We start from the raw sequence: 15,480 nt of genomic DNA on the forward strand, positions 1-15,480 counted from the left end.
TCATTAGCTAACGGGACGGCTTTAGGCACTCCCATATAGTAGAGAACTCAGTAGCACCAATTGTTAACCACTTTTTATAAACAAACAGACAATGATTTTTGTCACTAAAAACTAGGTCAACTTTTTATGTGCATCCGAGTGTCGGCTCTCTGCAATATATCCATTTGTCATCTTTTCTTCCAAAATGGCTGCGAACAGCGTCGCCCGTCCCTTAAAAGGAGAGTTGCAAGTGGGCTTGTTGGTGATGCATTTGAAAGAATTTTTAACGCGACAGCGTTAAAGAGCTCGTTTCGAAAAAATTCCGGCGCCGGCATTGGCATTGGCATTGGCATTGACATCGGCATCGGCATCGGCATCGGCGTCGGCGTTGGTGGTGTTGGTTGTGAGCGAAAAATCATCCCATGTGTGACCAAAAAATGAAGAACGATGCAAATAAACAAAATCACGGAGATTTCGGACCGAACCAGGGTTGTTTGGGTCTTAGGGGGATCGAACCCGGGTTCTTTGCGTGGCAAGCGGATGTTTTACCATACGGCCACGCCTCTGCTTTTTTTTTCGTGGTATTTAATAAAGTACTTGCGCAATAAAGACAAAGTCAAGCGAACAAAAGTACTATCAAATCGCCAAAGTAAGCGCTCAAGCGTTACTCATAAACACTAAATGGTGTTGCGCAAGACGGACCGATCCCGCCGAAGCCACCACTGTTGCGAAAGACGGGGACGCCAACACGGCCCCGAAGGCGCCACTGCTTTCAACTCCGCCGGGAAGGTCACCAGCCGTTTGGTAGCGTATGTTTCTCAGCTCGCGACTGCTTCTGCGCAGAGCTGATAAGACGAGCGGACGAGACGACGGTGAGTTAAATAAGGTTTATGTACAGCATATATACAGAGGCGTTACAATTTCGGCACTGGGGCCGACAAAGACTCGAAGAGCCGAGCTCTCCTCTCTAATACATAGGTCAACTTTTCGCCTAAGACCGCCGACTCACACACATGTCGGCTCTCCGACATGGGGACTCCTCTCTCGTAGGACCGCCGATCGCGACACGCCGCAGGGCTTTTTTTATATGCACCGGGTCCAACCAAAATGTCCAATCAGAAGCGCCGCTGGTCGTCAGGGCAGATTCCTCCAATGGGGTCGCCGCTGGGCCACGTTACCCCCAGACACGAGGACGCCGGCTCGCTGTCACGTGCGCGGCTGACTCACTGCACGTGGGCCAGAGAGGCGCCGCGCGTGTTTACTCCGTTGAGTTGTTCGTGTCAGGCGGACTGCGGGCTGGCCTTGACCCAGATTGCCTTTTTCAGAGGCACGGACGTTTGACGAGGACTCGCTGGCATAACAGCACCCCCGCCGCCAGACAATGCACCGGAAAGACGAGCTGCTTCCACGGGGCTCGGATGTCAGGTGCGCTCGTTCGCCAGGTCCCTCCAGGGCCATGGGGAGAATACAGCTCCAGACTGTTCCGGGAACACATCCCACTTTTGACGACGGATCCCAGCTCCACTGGCTTGTCGCCACAACTTGTCGACCAGCTTCACTCGTCTCTTCTGACCATCTTCGGTTTCAGCACTTGTCGATGGTTCTGCAACTTGCTAAGAACGGTTCGACAACAGACAACACACGACACAAGCAAGTGCCCTCGGTCACCCGACAGAACACCAGACAAAGTATAGTACAACATATACCTATCTACGTGTTTATCGGAATTTTGTTCCCTCTACATCAAGAGGCACATGTGGGACACAAGACTCTTAAAATGACAACTCAATTTTTTCCCACGTACAACAACGTAACGAATTAGAATACCACAAAGTTGGCCCCTTGAGATCACTCTGAACGAGAGCGCTCAGCCCAGGTCGTGATGAGGTCAAAATTTTGCCCCGAATCGCCAGCCAGAAACCGAAAGGTTGAGAAGTTACTAGCTGGAACGCACTGCTCAATGCACCTGCATTAGCGTTTACCTTTCCTTTAATTTTTTTGTTTTGATAGCGAACGTCAAAGTTGCGCTGTGGAGCAACATGCTCCACTTCAGTAACCGGCCACTTTTAGGCGACGATACCTATGCGGCACCAAGAGCGGCTCACACTTTCGACGTTGCACAGGGGAACAACGATACGGCTTGCTACGGATTGATTCCTCACCGCTTAGCTCGATATCGTGTTCGATCACCCTCGTGTTTCCGGGGCGGTCCGAAAACACGTCTTCAAACTCGGAACCAATCTTTCTCAGGTCCTCTTTCTCAGGTCCTCCTTCACTTAAGCTAGGCTCTAGGTTCAACTGTTCCCAGATTACTTTCGATCTCCTTTCGACTACCTCACTAGAACTAAAAATTTCTGCTTCCTCTTCCTCTGAAGCACTTAAAAGTAAATTTACGACTGCTTTCAAGTTACTGTGATAAATTTTGTTCGGCCGCCTTCCTAATTTCTCTTCACAATTGGTATCAGAAAGCTTCGATACTACTTTTGCGGGCCCTTCCCAATCAACATCAAGCTTGTTCCTTTTGGATGGCTGCAGCAGCATTACCTGATTATCAACTTCAAAAGCGCGCTTCTTCACCGATTCCTCGTAGTGCTCCTTCGACAGCACTTTTGCCGCGTTTTTCTGGCTTTCCACTAGCGCTTCAATTTGGCTTTCCACTAGCGCTTCAATCGAGAGATCCTCACGCTGCTCTCGAATGAGCGTCTCTCGATCAACTCTCGGCAGCTCGCTCAAACTTTCCGCTACAGGCGAGAGCGTTGCAGCCCTCTTGCTCTGACTCAATGGCGCCATGTCGTCTCCCCTTTCTCCGGAAACCGCGCCGGTCGGTTCGGCGACGGGCCGCTCGCGTGACTGCTCACATGACTCATGCGGAAACTTTCCTTTCTGGGGTTCCGTCGACCCGCCGACAAGGTCACTTGAGAGTTCACCGCATTGAACCAGATCAAGCTGCCGCGATAGCTTCCGCGCTTGCGATCGCGTGAGAGCCATGCACGCTAAGTTGGGGAAGAACGATTTGCCCTGCTCTTTGAGAAGCTGCTCTGAGTTGTTGGAGAAAAGATAAGGAAAACGATCGGGAAGCGCGGCAGACACAGCCGCTTCGGTGCGAAGCTTACCGAACGGGCCTTCAATGACAACCGTGGCGATTGGTAAGCGAACACTCTGCTCCTCGGCGACCTGCCTGATCCACGCGCATTCTCCTGTAAAGTCATCCGGAGACACCAAAGAAGGATGAACAACGTCCATGGTTGCCGCTGAGTCTCTAAGTGCTCGGCACGTTTTCTCATTCACCCTAATTTCTTGGAGATACGGCTCCAACAACCGCATTTTTTTTTACTGATTCTCGGATTGTTGCGAAGGCAAATTTTTCCTGACAGTTTCTCGCGATGTGTCCTTCCTTTTTGCAGTTGTAGCAGATTAGCGGCTTCCGTTTGTTTTCCGATTCAAATGCCTGTGTGGTAGAAACCTCACTCGATTTCTCCGCTTCTGTTTGCCCTTCGCCTACACTGTCCTTCGTAAGAGACGGGTCCTTGAAATTACGGTGCGGAGCGGGTTTCCGTTGATCAGGTTTCTTTGAAAAGCCCCCTTTTCTCTCATCCTTTTCAACGCGCACTGCCCTGCTGTGCAACTTTCGGCGAGTATAATACTCCTCAGCTAACTCTGCTGCCTTGTTTAGCTGTACTTCACCAAGTCTGTCCTGCAGCCAAAGCCTGACATTATCCTCGATGCAGCGGTAGAATTGCTCCAATGCAACGCATTCCACCACTCTATCGCGGTCGTCATAAACACCTTCGCCCTTGAGCCATTCAATTAAATCGGCCTTAAGACGAAACGCGAAGTCAACGTGTGACTCATTCCCCTTTTCAGCATACCGGAACCTTTGCCTGAAAGCCTCGGGTGACAACTTATAACGTCTCAAGAGCACTTCCTTAACCTCGTCATAGCTCTCAAACGCTTCCCTAGACAAGCAAGTTAATGCGTCGGACACTTCGCCGGGAAGAAGAGCTAACAGGTTCTGCGCCCAAAGAGACCGCTCCAAAGCGTTTCGCTCACAGACGTGTTCAAACTTGACGAGATACTTCGCCATGTCCTCGCCTACTACGAACGGTGGCAGTTGGTCCCGAATTCTAAAGCCGCTGACCTGAACCGTTGGAGAAGCTACGCTAGGCGCCTGCGAACACTGTAGGATTGCCAATTCTAGTCGTTTCAACTCGAGACGCTCCTGTCTCTCGGCCTCCTCGCGACGTTCGCGCCTTTCAGCTTCTTCGCGAGCTTCGCGCCTTTCAGCTTCTTCGCGAGCTTCGCGCCTTTCAGCTTCTTCGCGAGCTTCTACTTCTCGCCTTTCAGCCTCCTCACGGCGTGCTTTAATATCCACCCAGGCCTCATCGACTTCCTCAGCCGACACTCCCTCATCCTTCATGATCGCAAGGATCGCTTGCTTTCGTTTCGCACGGCCCAAAGTAATGCCGAGTTCCTCACAAATTTCGATGAGTTCCTTCACTTTAAGGTTCTCCATCGTTCACACTAGCCTCTTGCTGTTTGCCCCTGTTAACAATTTACTTGCCGTGCCCACTATAAGTCAACTAGCAAGACGCGCAAGCAACTTTTCACTCTCCCGCGTTTACCCCCTCCGCATTAACTTTGGTTTCAAAGCACTTCGACTTTGCTTGAAACGATCAAAGCTCACTCTAATGCTTCACACAGCCCTTCTCTAAACTACTACAACCTGAGCTAGAGTAGTCTGGTGAACTGAGGGGAAAACATCAGGCACTCACCGCATCTATGTCGCTGACGCCGGCCGATCCCACCGCTGCCACCACTGTTGCGCAAGACGGACCGATCCCGCCGAAGCCACCACTGTTGCGAAAGACGGGGACGCCAACACGGCCCCGAAGGCGCCACTGCTTTCAACTCCGCCGGGAAGGTCACCAGCCGTTTGGTAGCGTATGTTTCTCAGCTCGCGACTGCTTCTGCGCAGAGCTGATAAGACGAGCGGACGAGACGACGGTGAGTTAAATAAGGTTTATGTACAGCATATATACAGAGGCGTTACAATTTCGGCACTGGTGCCGACAAAGACTCGAAGAGCCGAGCTCTCCTCTCTAATGCATAGGTCAACTTTTCGCCTAAGACCGCCGACTCACACACATGTCGGCTCTCCGACATGGGGACTCCTCTCTCGTAGGACCGCCGATCACGACACGCCGCAGGGCTTTTTTTTATATGCACCGGGTCCAACCAAAATGTCCAATCAAAAGCGCCGCTGGTCGTCAGGGCAGATTCCTCCAATGGGGTCGCCGCTGGGCCACGTTACCCCCAGACACGAGGACGCCGGCTCGCTGTCACGTGCGCGGCTGACTCACTGCACGTGGGCCAGAGAGGCGCCGCGCGTGTTTACTACGTTGAGTTGTTCGTGTCAGGCGGACTGCGGGCTGGCCTTGACCCAGATTGCCTTTTTCAGAGGCACGGACGTTTGACGAGGACTCGCTGGCATAACAATGGCTAACACAGCGTGAGTTCCTCACATGAAGAGTTCTTCACATCGTGTTATACAAACAAAAAAGGAGTGAGGTCAAACAGTTCTCTAAGACGGAGTACCAGTCCGGTCTAAAGTCTAGCTCGTCGTAAATGTTTTTTAGGTGGATAGCCATTTGAATGAAGTCCTTCCTCTGCTTGGAAATGCGCAGTGAAAGTAGCTTTCACGCTTTACAAACACACGCGTCCTGTATACATGCTTTACAACAGTGCAACATGAGATATTGCAGTAGAGAGAGAGAGAAGGAATGTAGGAAATGTAGGGAGGTTAACTAGACTATGCGTCCAGTTTGCTACCCTACACATGGGGAGAGGGAGAGGGGAGTAAAAAAGAGAGAGAAGGATAGACACATGTCACATCACACACACAATGCCGAGTTTCACAGGCGGTCCCTCAATGAAGTTGTTGACAAGTATCTCGGGAGGGCTCGTGTGGCTTTCTGTGCTGATGTTCTGCGCGACCAGGCTCCTAAGATCTTTGCTTCATTAAATGGCCGGTCATCGAGTCTATTCAAGGCACACTGGAGAATCCGGCGATCTTCATCAAATTGGGCACAGTGGCACAAGAGATGTTCAATAGTCTCTATACAGTTGCAGCTTTCACACATGGATGAATCCGCCATGCCAATGCGATGGCTGAATGACTTAGTAAACGCTACCCCAGTCCAGAGCCGGCACAGCATTGTAGCGTCACGCCGAAAAATCTTGGATGGCAGTCGTTTCTGAAGTAATGACTTCAGATTCTTAGGGCGTTGATTGGAGTTAGGTGGAGAATTCCAGTGCGCAAGCGTTGCATTATGCGTGATGTGACGAAGTTCCCTAGCTGCGTCTACTCTTGACAAGGGTATTAACAGTGTGGGCGCTCCATCATGGGCACATCGGGCAGCGTCGTCGGCGAGGTGTTTACCACTGATGCCACAGTGGCCCGGCAACCATTGTAAAACAATGTCGTGTCCTTGATCAGCAGCGCGATGACAAATTTCATTAATACGATACACCATCTGGTGGTAGTTTCCACGTCGTAGACTTTGCACGCATTGAAGGGCTGCCTTGGAGTCAGAAAATGGCCCATCTACTAGGGGATTCTTGCGTAACAAACTCCACGGCCGCTCGAAGAGCGGCGAGCTCGGATCCCGTAGATGTCGTGACGTGTGATGTCTTGAATTTTACGGTGATTGATCGAGATGGTATGACAAAGGCACCTGTCGAACTTCCCGAGACCGAACCAACCGTGTAAACATGAATTCGGTTAGCATATGACAAATGCAAAAGGTCCAGTGAGATCTGCTTGAGGGCTGCAGATGACAGGCTTGCCTTTTTAGATATCCCCGGCACTTCAAGGTGCACAGTCGGTCTTTTCATGCACCACTCTGGAGATAGTGGTATGGTTGCGGGCGAGAATCTCCACGAGATGGAATCCTGGTTAGCCGCAGCTACTTTGGAAAACGCTGCCTTTGGTCTTTCTAGTGGCAAGCTAGCAAGGTGGTGGTTAGGCACTCTGGATATGTGACGGATATGTGTCCGGAGTGTGTCTACAGTTATATATGTCGTGATCGGAAGGTCTTTAGCAATACCAATTGTTGCTAACGTATTAGCGCACCGAGGTAGCCCCAAGCATGTGCGGAGGACTTGGCCTTGAATGCTTTGCAGGACCCTGATGTTAGTTTTTCCGGCGTTGGAAAGCACGGGCGTGCTATACCGCAAATATCCCAAGAAGAGCGCTCTGTACAGCTGAAGCATAGATGACACTGATGTGCCCCACATTTTACCTGCGAGAAATCTCATCACGTGTGTGATAGAGCTGACCCTATTCTTCAAGTGCGAGATGTGAGCACTCCACGAGAGATCTCTGTCGATAATGACACCCAGGAATCGATGACGTCTCATATACGAAAGGTTCACGTTGTCGATAGAAACAGGATAACAGACCATGGGCTTGCGGGTAAAAGGGACTAAGGCGAGCTTCTCGGTGGAAATTGTGAGGCCTCGAGCATGGAGGTACGTCGACGTTATTCTCGCTGCTTTTTGGAGCCGTGCGCGTACCTGGAGTCGTGTCACTGCTGAAGCCCAGATACATATATCATCAGCGTATGTAGATATATTGACTGATCGAGGTAGGCTTTGTACAAGGCCAATGATCGTGAGGTTAAACAGCGTAGGGCTGAGAACCCGGCCTTGTGGAACGCCACGAGTGGTGTAATGATCAATAGTGCGGCCTTCCGCAGTGAGCACGAAGAAGGATCTCCTCTGCACGTAGCTCCGAATCCATCGAAACATTTCTCCACCGATTCCAATGTTCGCCAAGGCATCTAGGATGGCATCGTGCGTTACGTTGTCGTATGCACCTTTCACATCGAGGAACATTGCAACCGAGATGCGCTTGAGGTATTTCTGTTGTCGCACAGAGGTTACGAGGTCGATGACATTATCAATAGAAGAGCGGCCTCTTCAAAAACCAGCCATGGCCTCTGGGTATATATTATAGCGTTCAAGGTACCACTCGAGACGTGTCAGAACCACTTTTTCCATTATTTTCCCTACGCAGCTGGATAGCGCAATGGGTCGATATGATGCCAGATCAAGCGGCGACTTTCCTGGTTTGAGGATTGGTACCAAGCGGCTGGATTTCCACCTTTCTGGAACGACGCCATCGTTCCATGAATGGTTGTAGAATTTTAGTAGCTGGTCTTGGCCGCGTCTTCCAAGATGGCATAAAGCAGCGTATGTAATACCATCCGGCCCAGGTGATGATGAACGTCTGCAAGTGGCTAGAGCTGCATCCAGTTCCTCGAGTGAGAAAAACATATTCAGTTCAGAAACTCGTGCTACAGGAACATCCCCGAGAACTTTGTCATTCTTGGTAACCACATTGCCCGCAATCCTTACGCCGAAATCTTCAGCAACGTCAACCTGCAGGTGGCCTTGATGGAGAGCCAATGTGCTGAATGGACGTTGTTGTGGAGTCGAGCCAAGGCCACGCACCGTCCTCCATATATGGGACATAGGCTTGCGAGGATCGAGTGATTCACAAAATTTCTTCCACCGTTGGTCCTCCAGCTTGTCCATTCGACTTCGGATTTTCTTTTGTAGACGTCGAGCGTCTCTGAGGTCATGAGTCGAATTAGTGCGCCTGTACCTCCTCTCCGCCCGCCTACGAATCGTTCGTAGTCGTTCAAGTTCTATATCAAATTCTGTACGCTTTGATGTGTATTTAAAGGCGCACGTAACCTCTTCCATCACATTTTTCATTACCTCCTCGAGGCCGCACGCGATATCATCGCATGTCTCTTCCACCTTTGCCTTGTACATTGTCCAATTGACTCTTCTGTTAGTTGGTGAGGAGGAAGTTGCAAAACCTGTGACCTTCAGATACGTTGGAATATGATCACTGCCGTGAGTCTCAATATCAGTGAACCATCGCACTTGTTTGGTGAATTGCCGTGACACCAATGCAAGATCCAAGCAACTGCTATATCTCGAACCACGCAAATACGTTGGACTGCCATCATTCATAACGCTAAGTTCGTGGTGTGAGGCAAATTCAGCAAGTTTCCGGCCTCTGCAATCAATCTTAGTGCTTCCCCAAAGCAAGTGATGAGCATTGAAATCACCAATAACAATCCAAGGTCCAGATGTAGCGGTCAACATGTCATGTAGTCTTTCACCATCGAACTGACCAGATGGTGAGATGTATGCGCCGATAAGTGTGAAGGCTACCTTCTTCTTTGCAACGCGGAGGCATACGTATTAATTTCCGTTATGGGGTTGCACCAAATGTGGAATGTAGGTTAAATCTGTGCGGATATATATAATTACTTTGCTGGGCTCACCACACGTCTATGAAGTGAAGACTTCGTAGCCAGAAAGCTTTATCGCTTTTGACAAATTTGATTGATTTGTGGGGTTTAACGTCCCAAAACCACCATATGATTATGAGAGACGCCGTAGTGGAGGGCTCCGGAAATTTAGAACACCTGGGGTTCTTTAACGTGCACCCAAATCTGAGCACATGGGCCTACAACAGTTCCGCCTCCATCGGAAATGCAGCCACCGCAGCCGGGATTCGAACCCGCGACCTGCGGGTCAGCAGCCAAGTACCTTAGCCACTAGACCACCACGGCGGGGCCTTTTGACAAATTTGGTTCACATATTACTAATATAGGAAATCTGTTGCGGAAAACGTAATGTCAAAAACACAAGATCCGTGATTTAAGTCCTCTGGCATTCCACTGTAAAACTGTCGCACTACGTACTTCGTCTCGGAATGAAGGCAGTGAAAGAGCCATTTTGTCTATGCGAAGTTGGCAAGCACTGGACTAAGGGCATCCAATACTTGCACTGCGCATCGTGCTGTAGGCGTGTTCGTGTTGCCTATAAGTGTGCGAATGGCATTGATGAGAGACTTGATCATCGTCAAAATTTCTCGGTCACGCTCTGTCGCCTCATCTTGGCGAGATTCAGAAAGTGGTGCTACCGGTGTACGTTCCAGTTTTTCTGCAGGGGTTATCCTTGGAAGTGATGGCCATGCTTCTTCCAGAGCCTCCTTTTCAGGGGCAGCAATCTCGGTGCACGTGTTCCTTCTGTCCGGCAGTGGTGGTGAAGCCGATTCAACGAAAGGAGGCTTTACAGAAGACTTGATACTGTGGGAAGGCTTTCTAGATGAGCGTCGGCGACGAGAACGATGTCGCCTGACGACAGCAACCGCTTCTCGGCGAGTCGAACGGTCCCTCACCATTTTCTTCAAAACCGAAATCTCCTGCCTTATTTTCGGACACTCTTTTGATGTGGCGTCGTGGGGCCCCTGGCAGTTCGGGCATTTATAGGAATTAGCCTTACAGTTGTCGGCAGAGTGTGGTGAACCACAACGAGGACATGTTGTAGAATTTCCACAGACGGCGCTCACATGACCAAATTTCTGACATTTTTGGCACTGAAGCGGCTTAGGGACAAATGGCCGCACAGCATGTCGGAAATGACCCACCTTAACATGTGTCTGCAGGCAATCACTCTTAAAGTCTATCTTCACACATCTCGACTTTCCTAGACGGCACACCTGTAGTATTTGGGGCCCATCATTAGCAGGCCTAATAAGAATCGGCAGATCTTCGTTAGAGATGGTCACATCGATGTCATATATGACGCCTGTAGTTGCCTGATTTCCTAGCGGAATGATAGTGTGAACATTCATGCCGCCAAGGACGGTAACTTTGCTCAATGAATCTAACGCTGACGCTTGAGCGAAGTCCACTGCTACAACATTTTTCCTGGGATTCACTCTGATATCCTTAATACTGTTCGGCACCCATGCCTCGAGCTCTGAAGATACAGCTTGCCTGTTCAGTTGTCTCATGTTCATGGCTGGTTGCGCAGGCAAAAATAGGACGGTGTACCTCGGCGAGCTTTGTGGGGCCCTCCCAGAAGATGCGTCCACGGATGCCCTGAGCATCCTCCGCTTTGCTTTCTGGCTCATGACAGTCACGTATTCGTCGTCGGAGCTGTCGACGCTCCCGGCAGTGTCAATGAGGGTAGCCTCGCTGTCACTGGAAAGGCAGTTTCGCTTCCTTGAGGCTGCCGGCGCTGTCGCCGGCAACTCGGGTGGGCGTGCAGATGAGTCCACTTCCATCGCCGCCGAAAAGAGAACTACGTTCCCCGTATAACTGCGAAAATAAGTGAAAAGTCTGAAGATGAACGGCAAACACTCAGCTACAGCAACACTTCGTCTTCGTCTTTCTTCCAGAGCCTCCTTTTCAGGGGCAGCGTTCTCGGTGCACGTGTTCCTTCTGTCCGGCGGTGGTGGTGAAGCCGATTCAACGAAAGGAGGCTTTCAAATATTGCAGTAATGATGCATGGTACAAGCGTCCATAGCCAATGAGCTTCAGACATGTGATTATCATAATGGCTCCGTGGTTCAAAGCCGGTACCCCACTATACAAAAGGCACTGTGCGTAGTGGGTGCTTAGCACATTCGAGAAGGTTTTATGCAATAAGTGTTTGAGGTACGCATTAGGAACAGGATGCCGCTATCGCGTTCAGCTCCTAAAGGCGAAGCATAAGAAACCCCTAATTTTTGTAGCGCGAGACGAAATGCGGAAACATGAAGGGATAGATGGAGAAGATAGAGTGCTGCTATAGCAACAACATGTTTATTTTCAAACTCAGACTGCTTTTAATCCTTTGAAACTTCCTTCGCACAGGTTCCGAACTGAGGGCACTGTTGTTATTGCTGATGTTGATAATTTAAGGGGGGGAGGGTAATGATCGTGGTGAGGGTGATCATTCATAACGTGGCACTCACCGTAGTAATGGACCCACAAAAAAAACTCTAGGATTGTTTGAAGGCAGGCTTTCGAAAAAAAAAGTTGTAGGATATTAACGTCCTTACGATTGACTCTACAGAGAAACTGTCAACACCTTTCCCATCATTATTAACGTATACCTTCGTGTGTATTCTGTATTGTCATTTACTTAGCTTCAAAATATGCGTGTTCACATTTCAAGAAACACTATCTAATGCACAAAATTTGTGTCAGTGATTCATGATGTCGCGTTAGGGGTAAGGAAAGTAATTCATGTTGTTCCCAAAGCGAGCCTTGCACGTATTACCTCCTCGTGGGTACGTGGCACATTTAAATCCACAACAAAATCAGTGTCAAAATAAAAGCAAGGAAGATGTTTTCTCGAGCGAACACCAACGCGGACACGGACGCCGCATCCGAGGAGTCGTCGCGTAGCGCCGCCGAGGCTGAGCCGGGTCCGGACGACGCGCCGACAGAGACCAGGACGCCCGAGATGAACCTCGTGTTCCAGGCCGTAAAACGCTTCCACGGCTTCCTCAAGTCTCAGCTGTACGCGGACTCTATCCTGGGCAGGTCCACCGCCGAGCTGGAAGTCGTGTCCAACGTCAGGAGGGACTTCATGCTGTACGTCTTCCTTCTACTGCTCGTCCTCTCCTTCCTGGTCGGCGTGTTCGGGCGCCACATGAGCAACGTCATCTGCGTCCCGTACCCGGCCGCGATCTCGCTCATCGCCGTGGACAGCAACGTGAACAAGCGCTACGTGAAGTGGATCACGTACTGGATGCTCTTCGGCTTCGTCAACCTGGCCGACATGACGTGCCCGCTGGTGAGCCGCCTCGTGCCCCAGTACCACCTGTGGCGGACGGTCTTTCTCGTGTGGTGCTTCTGCCCGTACAAGTGGAACGGCTGCAAGCTCGTTCGCGAACGCCTCTACACCGCCAAGAACATGAGGATCTTGAGAGTCGTGGCCTACGTCTTCTACGAAGGTACCAGGATGTTGACGGCAGAGTGACCACCGGGTGCGGCGGAGAGGTTCTGTAACCGAGGTGCGAGGAAGGCATGCCGTCTAAGAAAAAGGCATAAAAAGAAATTAATAAAGAGAGAAATCATCCGTGCTGTCAGAAGCTCGTTTGTATGTCAATCAAGCCGATAGTTCATTTGAACTGCCTGTTTATCTACCTGTATTGGTAGCAATTCACTGTGACATTTATTAATGTGGAAGTCTTAGATGCCTCCTCAAACGGGATGAATGACCGTCAACAACGTCAACACAAGTTATAAAAAAACATTCATTGATAACGTTAACATATGACGTCATGATGGCGTCACAAAAGCCAAAATTTATGACGTCATCACATGACATTGTCGCTTGGTAAAAAGTGGGCCGATCATGCAGGCCATGAAAAACCAGGTGAGGTGGAAGAAGCTTGCAATGCCTTCGATCCTGGAGTCAAAGCAGAGCCATGTTTGGTGCAGAAAGCATACGGAAGGGGGCTGGCGGAATCAGAACATTGATTGGGAAGAAAAGGAAGACGGCTGTCATCTTCCTGTCATCTTAGGCGAATAATGCACACGGGGCTGTGCGAGTATGTTTTTTTTTTAGCCTCAGATCTGCTGCAGATTTTATTGATTCCTAAGAAAAGCAAGGCGATGTCGATGAAGGTGAATAAGATATGAGAGTGGCGCAAATCGTGACATTTGCACGCTTAAGAGGAGGGTTCAGTGGTTGCAAACCACGGCAGAACAGCAATTAGTGGGGATCAAGAGACCCTCATAATTCAGCGGACATGATATAAGTTGTTGCTATTGTTGATCTTGTCGATGTGGCGATCATGACTATTATTACGATGATGATCGCCAGTTTACTTCCCAGATGCAAAAAGTAAAAATCATCCGCCAAGGACGCGCACGTTAACCCATCCACAAAAGCGCAAATGCACGTACCCGCATAACGCACACGCAATTGCGCACCCAGGCCTCTTCACCGACGCGTTGATAGCCGAGAGATTCCGGTTGTGCTCGGGCCAAGCCGAGTGACTGGTCCCGCGGAATGCGCTGGAGACCTCGACAGAAGCACTACTGCTGGTGCGCGCGACTTGGCTATACCGCGGCATGGCGCAGGCCGCGAAACATTTTTCAAACCAAAAGCGACGGGACACCGTGCTGTACGTGGTGGACGTGCTCTGCACGCGCGCAGGGACGACACGATACGCGAGGACGCGGTCGTGTACGAACTGGTCGTTAAGGCGTAGTTCCTGGTTTTTTCTTTCGTTTTGTTCCCTCCTCACTCAATGTCCTCTGCCCCAGCGCGGAGTTCGCTGGATTGCGACATGACGGCCGTCTCTCGGCCCGATAAACTGCGACCTCGACTGGGACTTTAGCCGCGGATCGCAATAGCAATCGCGGATGACTCAACCGAGTGCCGCGCGGTTCTTCCGTGATGTTGCGACCGCCTTCGCGATCACTACCACTTCTGGGAGGGAGGGGGGGGGGGGGGGCAACATTGTTGCGAGGCCGTCTTTGGCTCCGGTATGTAGAACGTCTTTACGGATGTTTGGCAAAGACGAGTAGGAATCAGTGCTATTCGCCCCAAGATCGGGCTATAGGTGGCAGCACCGTCACCGCGATAGTGTGGATAGGCGGCCGATGGAGCGCATACCAATGCACGCGGCGGCGCTTTTTTGAGAGCGGTGGGAGCCGGTTGTCGGTGAATAATATTCTTTGAAGACAGCGTATGCGTAATATATATGTCATTCATTGCCGGATGTATGCACGAAGCTCGCCAAACGTGACTAATACTTGTGTGCGAAACACAATCCGCAATTGAAAGGATGTTCGCGCTTGGCGACTGTCTGCGTTTTCACACTGTGTCACGCTTGTTGTATTATTATTGTAAGTGTCTGGGCTTGTGCCCACCTACTGCCCAATAGTGTGACTGAATTCATTTTTTGATTCAAGCATGCTGCTCCTGCATTATAAAAAAAAAGAAATTGAGAAGGAAAGGACAAGAAGACCAAGAGAGAAGGCAGGGAGGTTAAGCAGGCACATGCCCGGTTCGCTACCCTAGGCTGGGGGAATAGGAAGGGGGAGAAGGAAAGAAATCTTATATCTTTAGGTCATGAGAACTTTCAAAACGCATGCGCATTTTTTTTTCTTATTCAGTTCTCCATGAAATGAGCCTAATGGCTTTAAATCGAAGACCATTCACATAATGGCAACTCTTAGGCCCGTGTCGAACAAAAAGTTTACAAAAAGGTGCTGTAAACGCATTAAATTTAAAAAAAACAATGTCATTCTTGGCCGATATTACTGCTTTTTTTTTCCTTTTTTTTAGCATGACAACCATATTTATGGGACTGTATACTATTGTGTTGGCAATTATGGGACTGTTGACTGTATGTATAGATTACTCTTCAGTTTATTACATCACGGTATATGCGCATATATGAAATTGTTTAATACGTTGTTTGGGAATTTCAAGTTGAGCTATAATTTGTATATTGTGTTATTATAGTTGTATATTGTATCTGCAGTGGACTTGCGCTTAAGACTTGAACCCTATGTTCTTCATGTTAGATACCCCCAAAGGATAAGGAGCAGCCGTCGCCTAATTCAATTGTGTGCCGACATCTCCTTACATCTCGCCAAAAAAGAAAAACAAAAAAATGTAGGA

General features: G+C 49.8%; 2 protein-coding genes across 3 annotated transcripts in view; both read left to right on the top strand.

Annotated features, from left to right (window-relative positions):
• Positions 1–15,480, top strand: part of LOC119169689 (uncharacterized) — a 489,699-nt gene that overhangs the window by 128,955 nt on the left and 345,264 nt on the right. The gene's annotated exons all lie outside the window — the stretch shown is intronic.
• On the top strand, positions 12,139–12,877 carry LOC119169690 (receptor expression-enhancing protein 5). The gene has a single exon (XM_037420719.2). The coding sequence runs from the start codon at positions 12,181–12,183 to the stop codon at positions 12,817–12,819; it is 639 nt and encodes a 212-aa protein (XP_037276616.2). The 5' UTR covers positions 12,139–12,180; the 3' UTR covers positions 12,820–12,877.

Source organism: Rhipicephalus microplus, chromosome 2, assembly GCF_043290135.1.
Source record: "Rhipicephalus microplus isolate Deutch F79 chromosome 2, USDA_Rmic, whole genome shotgun sequence".
In the NCBI taxonomy this organism is placed as follows: Eukaryota; Metazoa; Arthropoda; class Arachnida; order Ixodida; family Ixodidae; genus Rhipicephalus; species Rhipicephalus microplus.

Coding starts and splice junctions, on each gene's coding strand:
- LOC119169690 (XM_037420719.2), top strand. CDS start 12,181: ATGTTTTCTCGAGCGAACACCAACGCGGACACGGACGCCGCATCCGAG.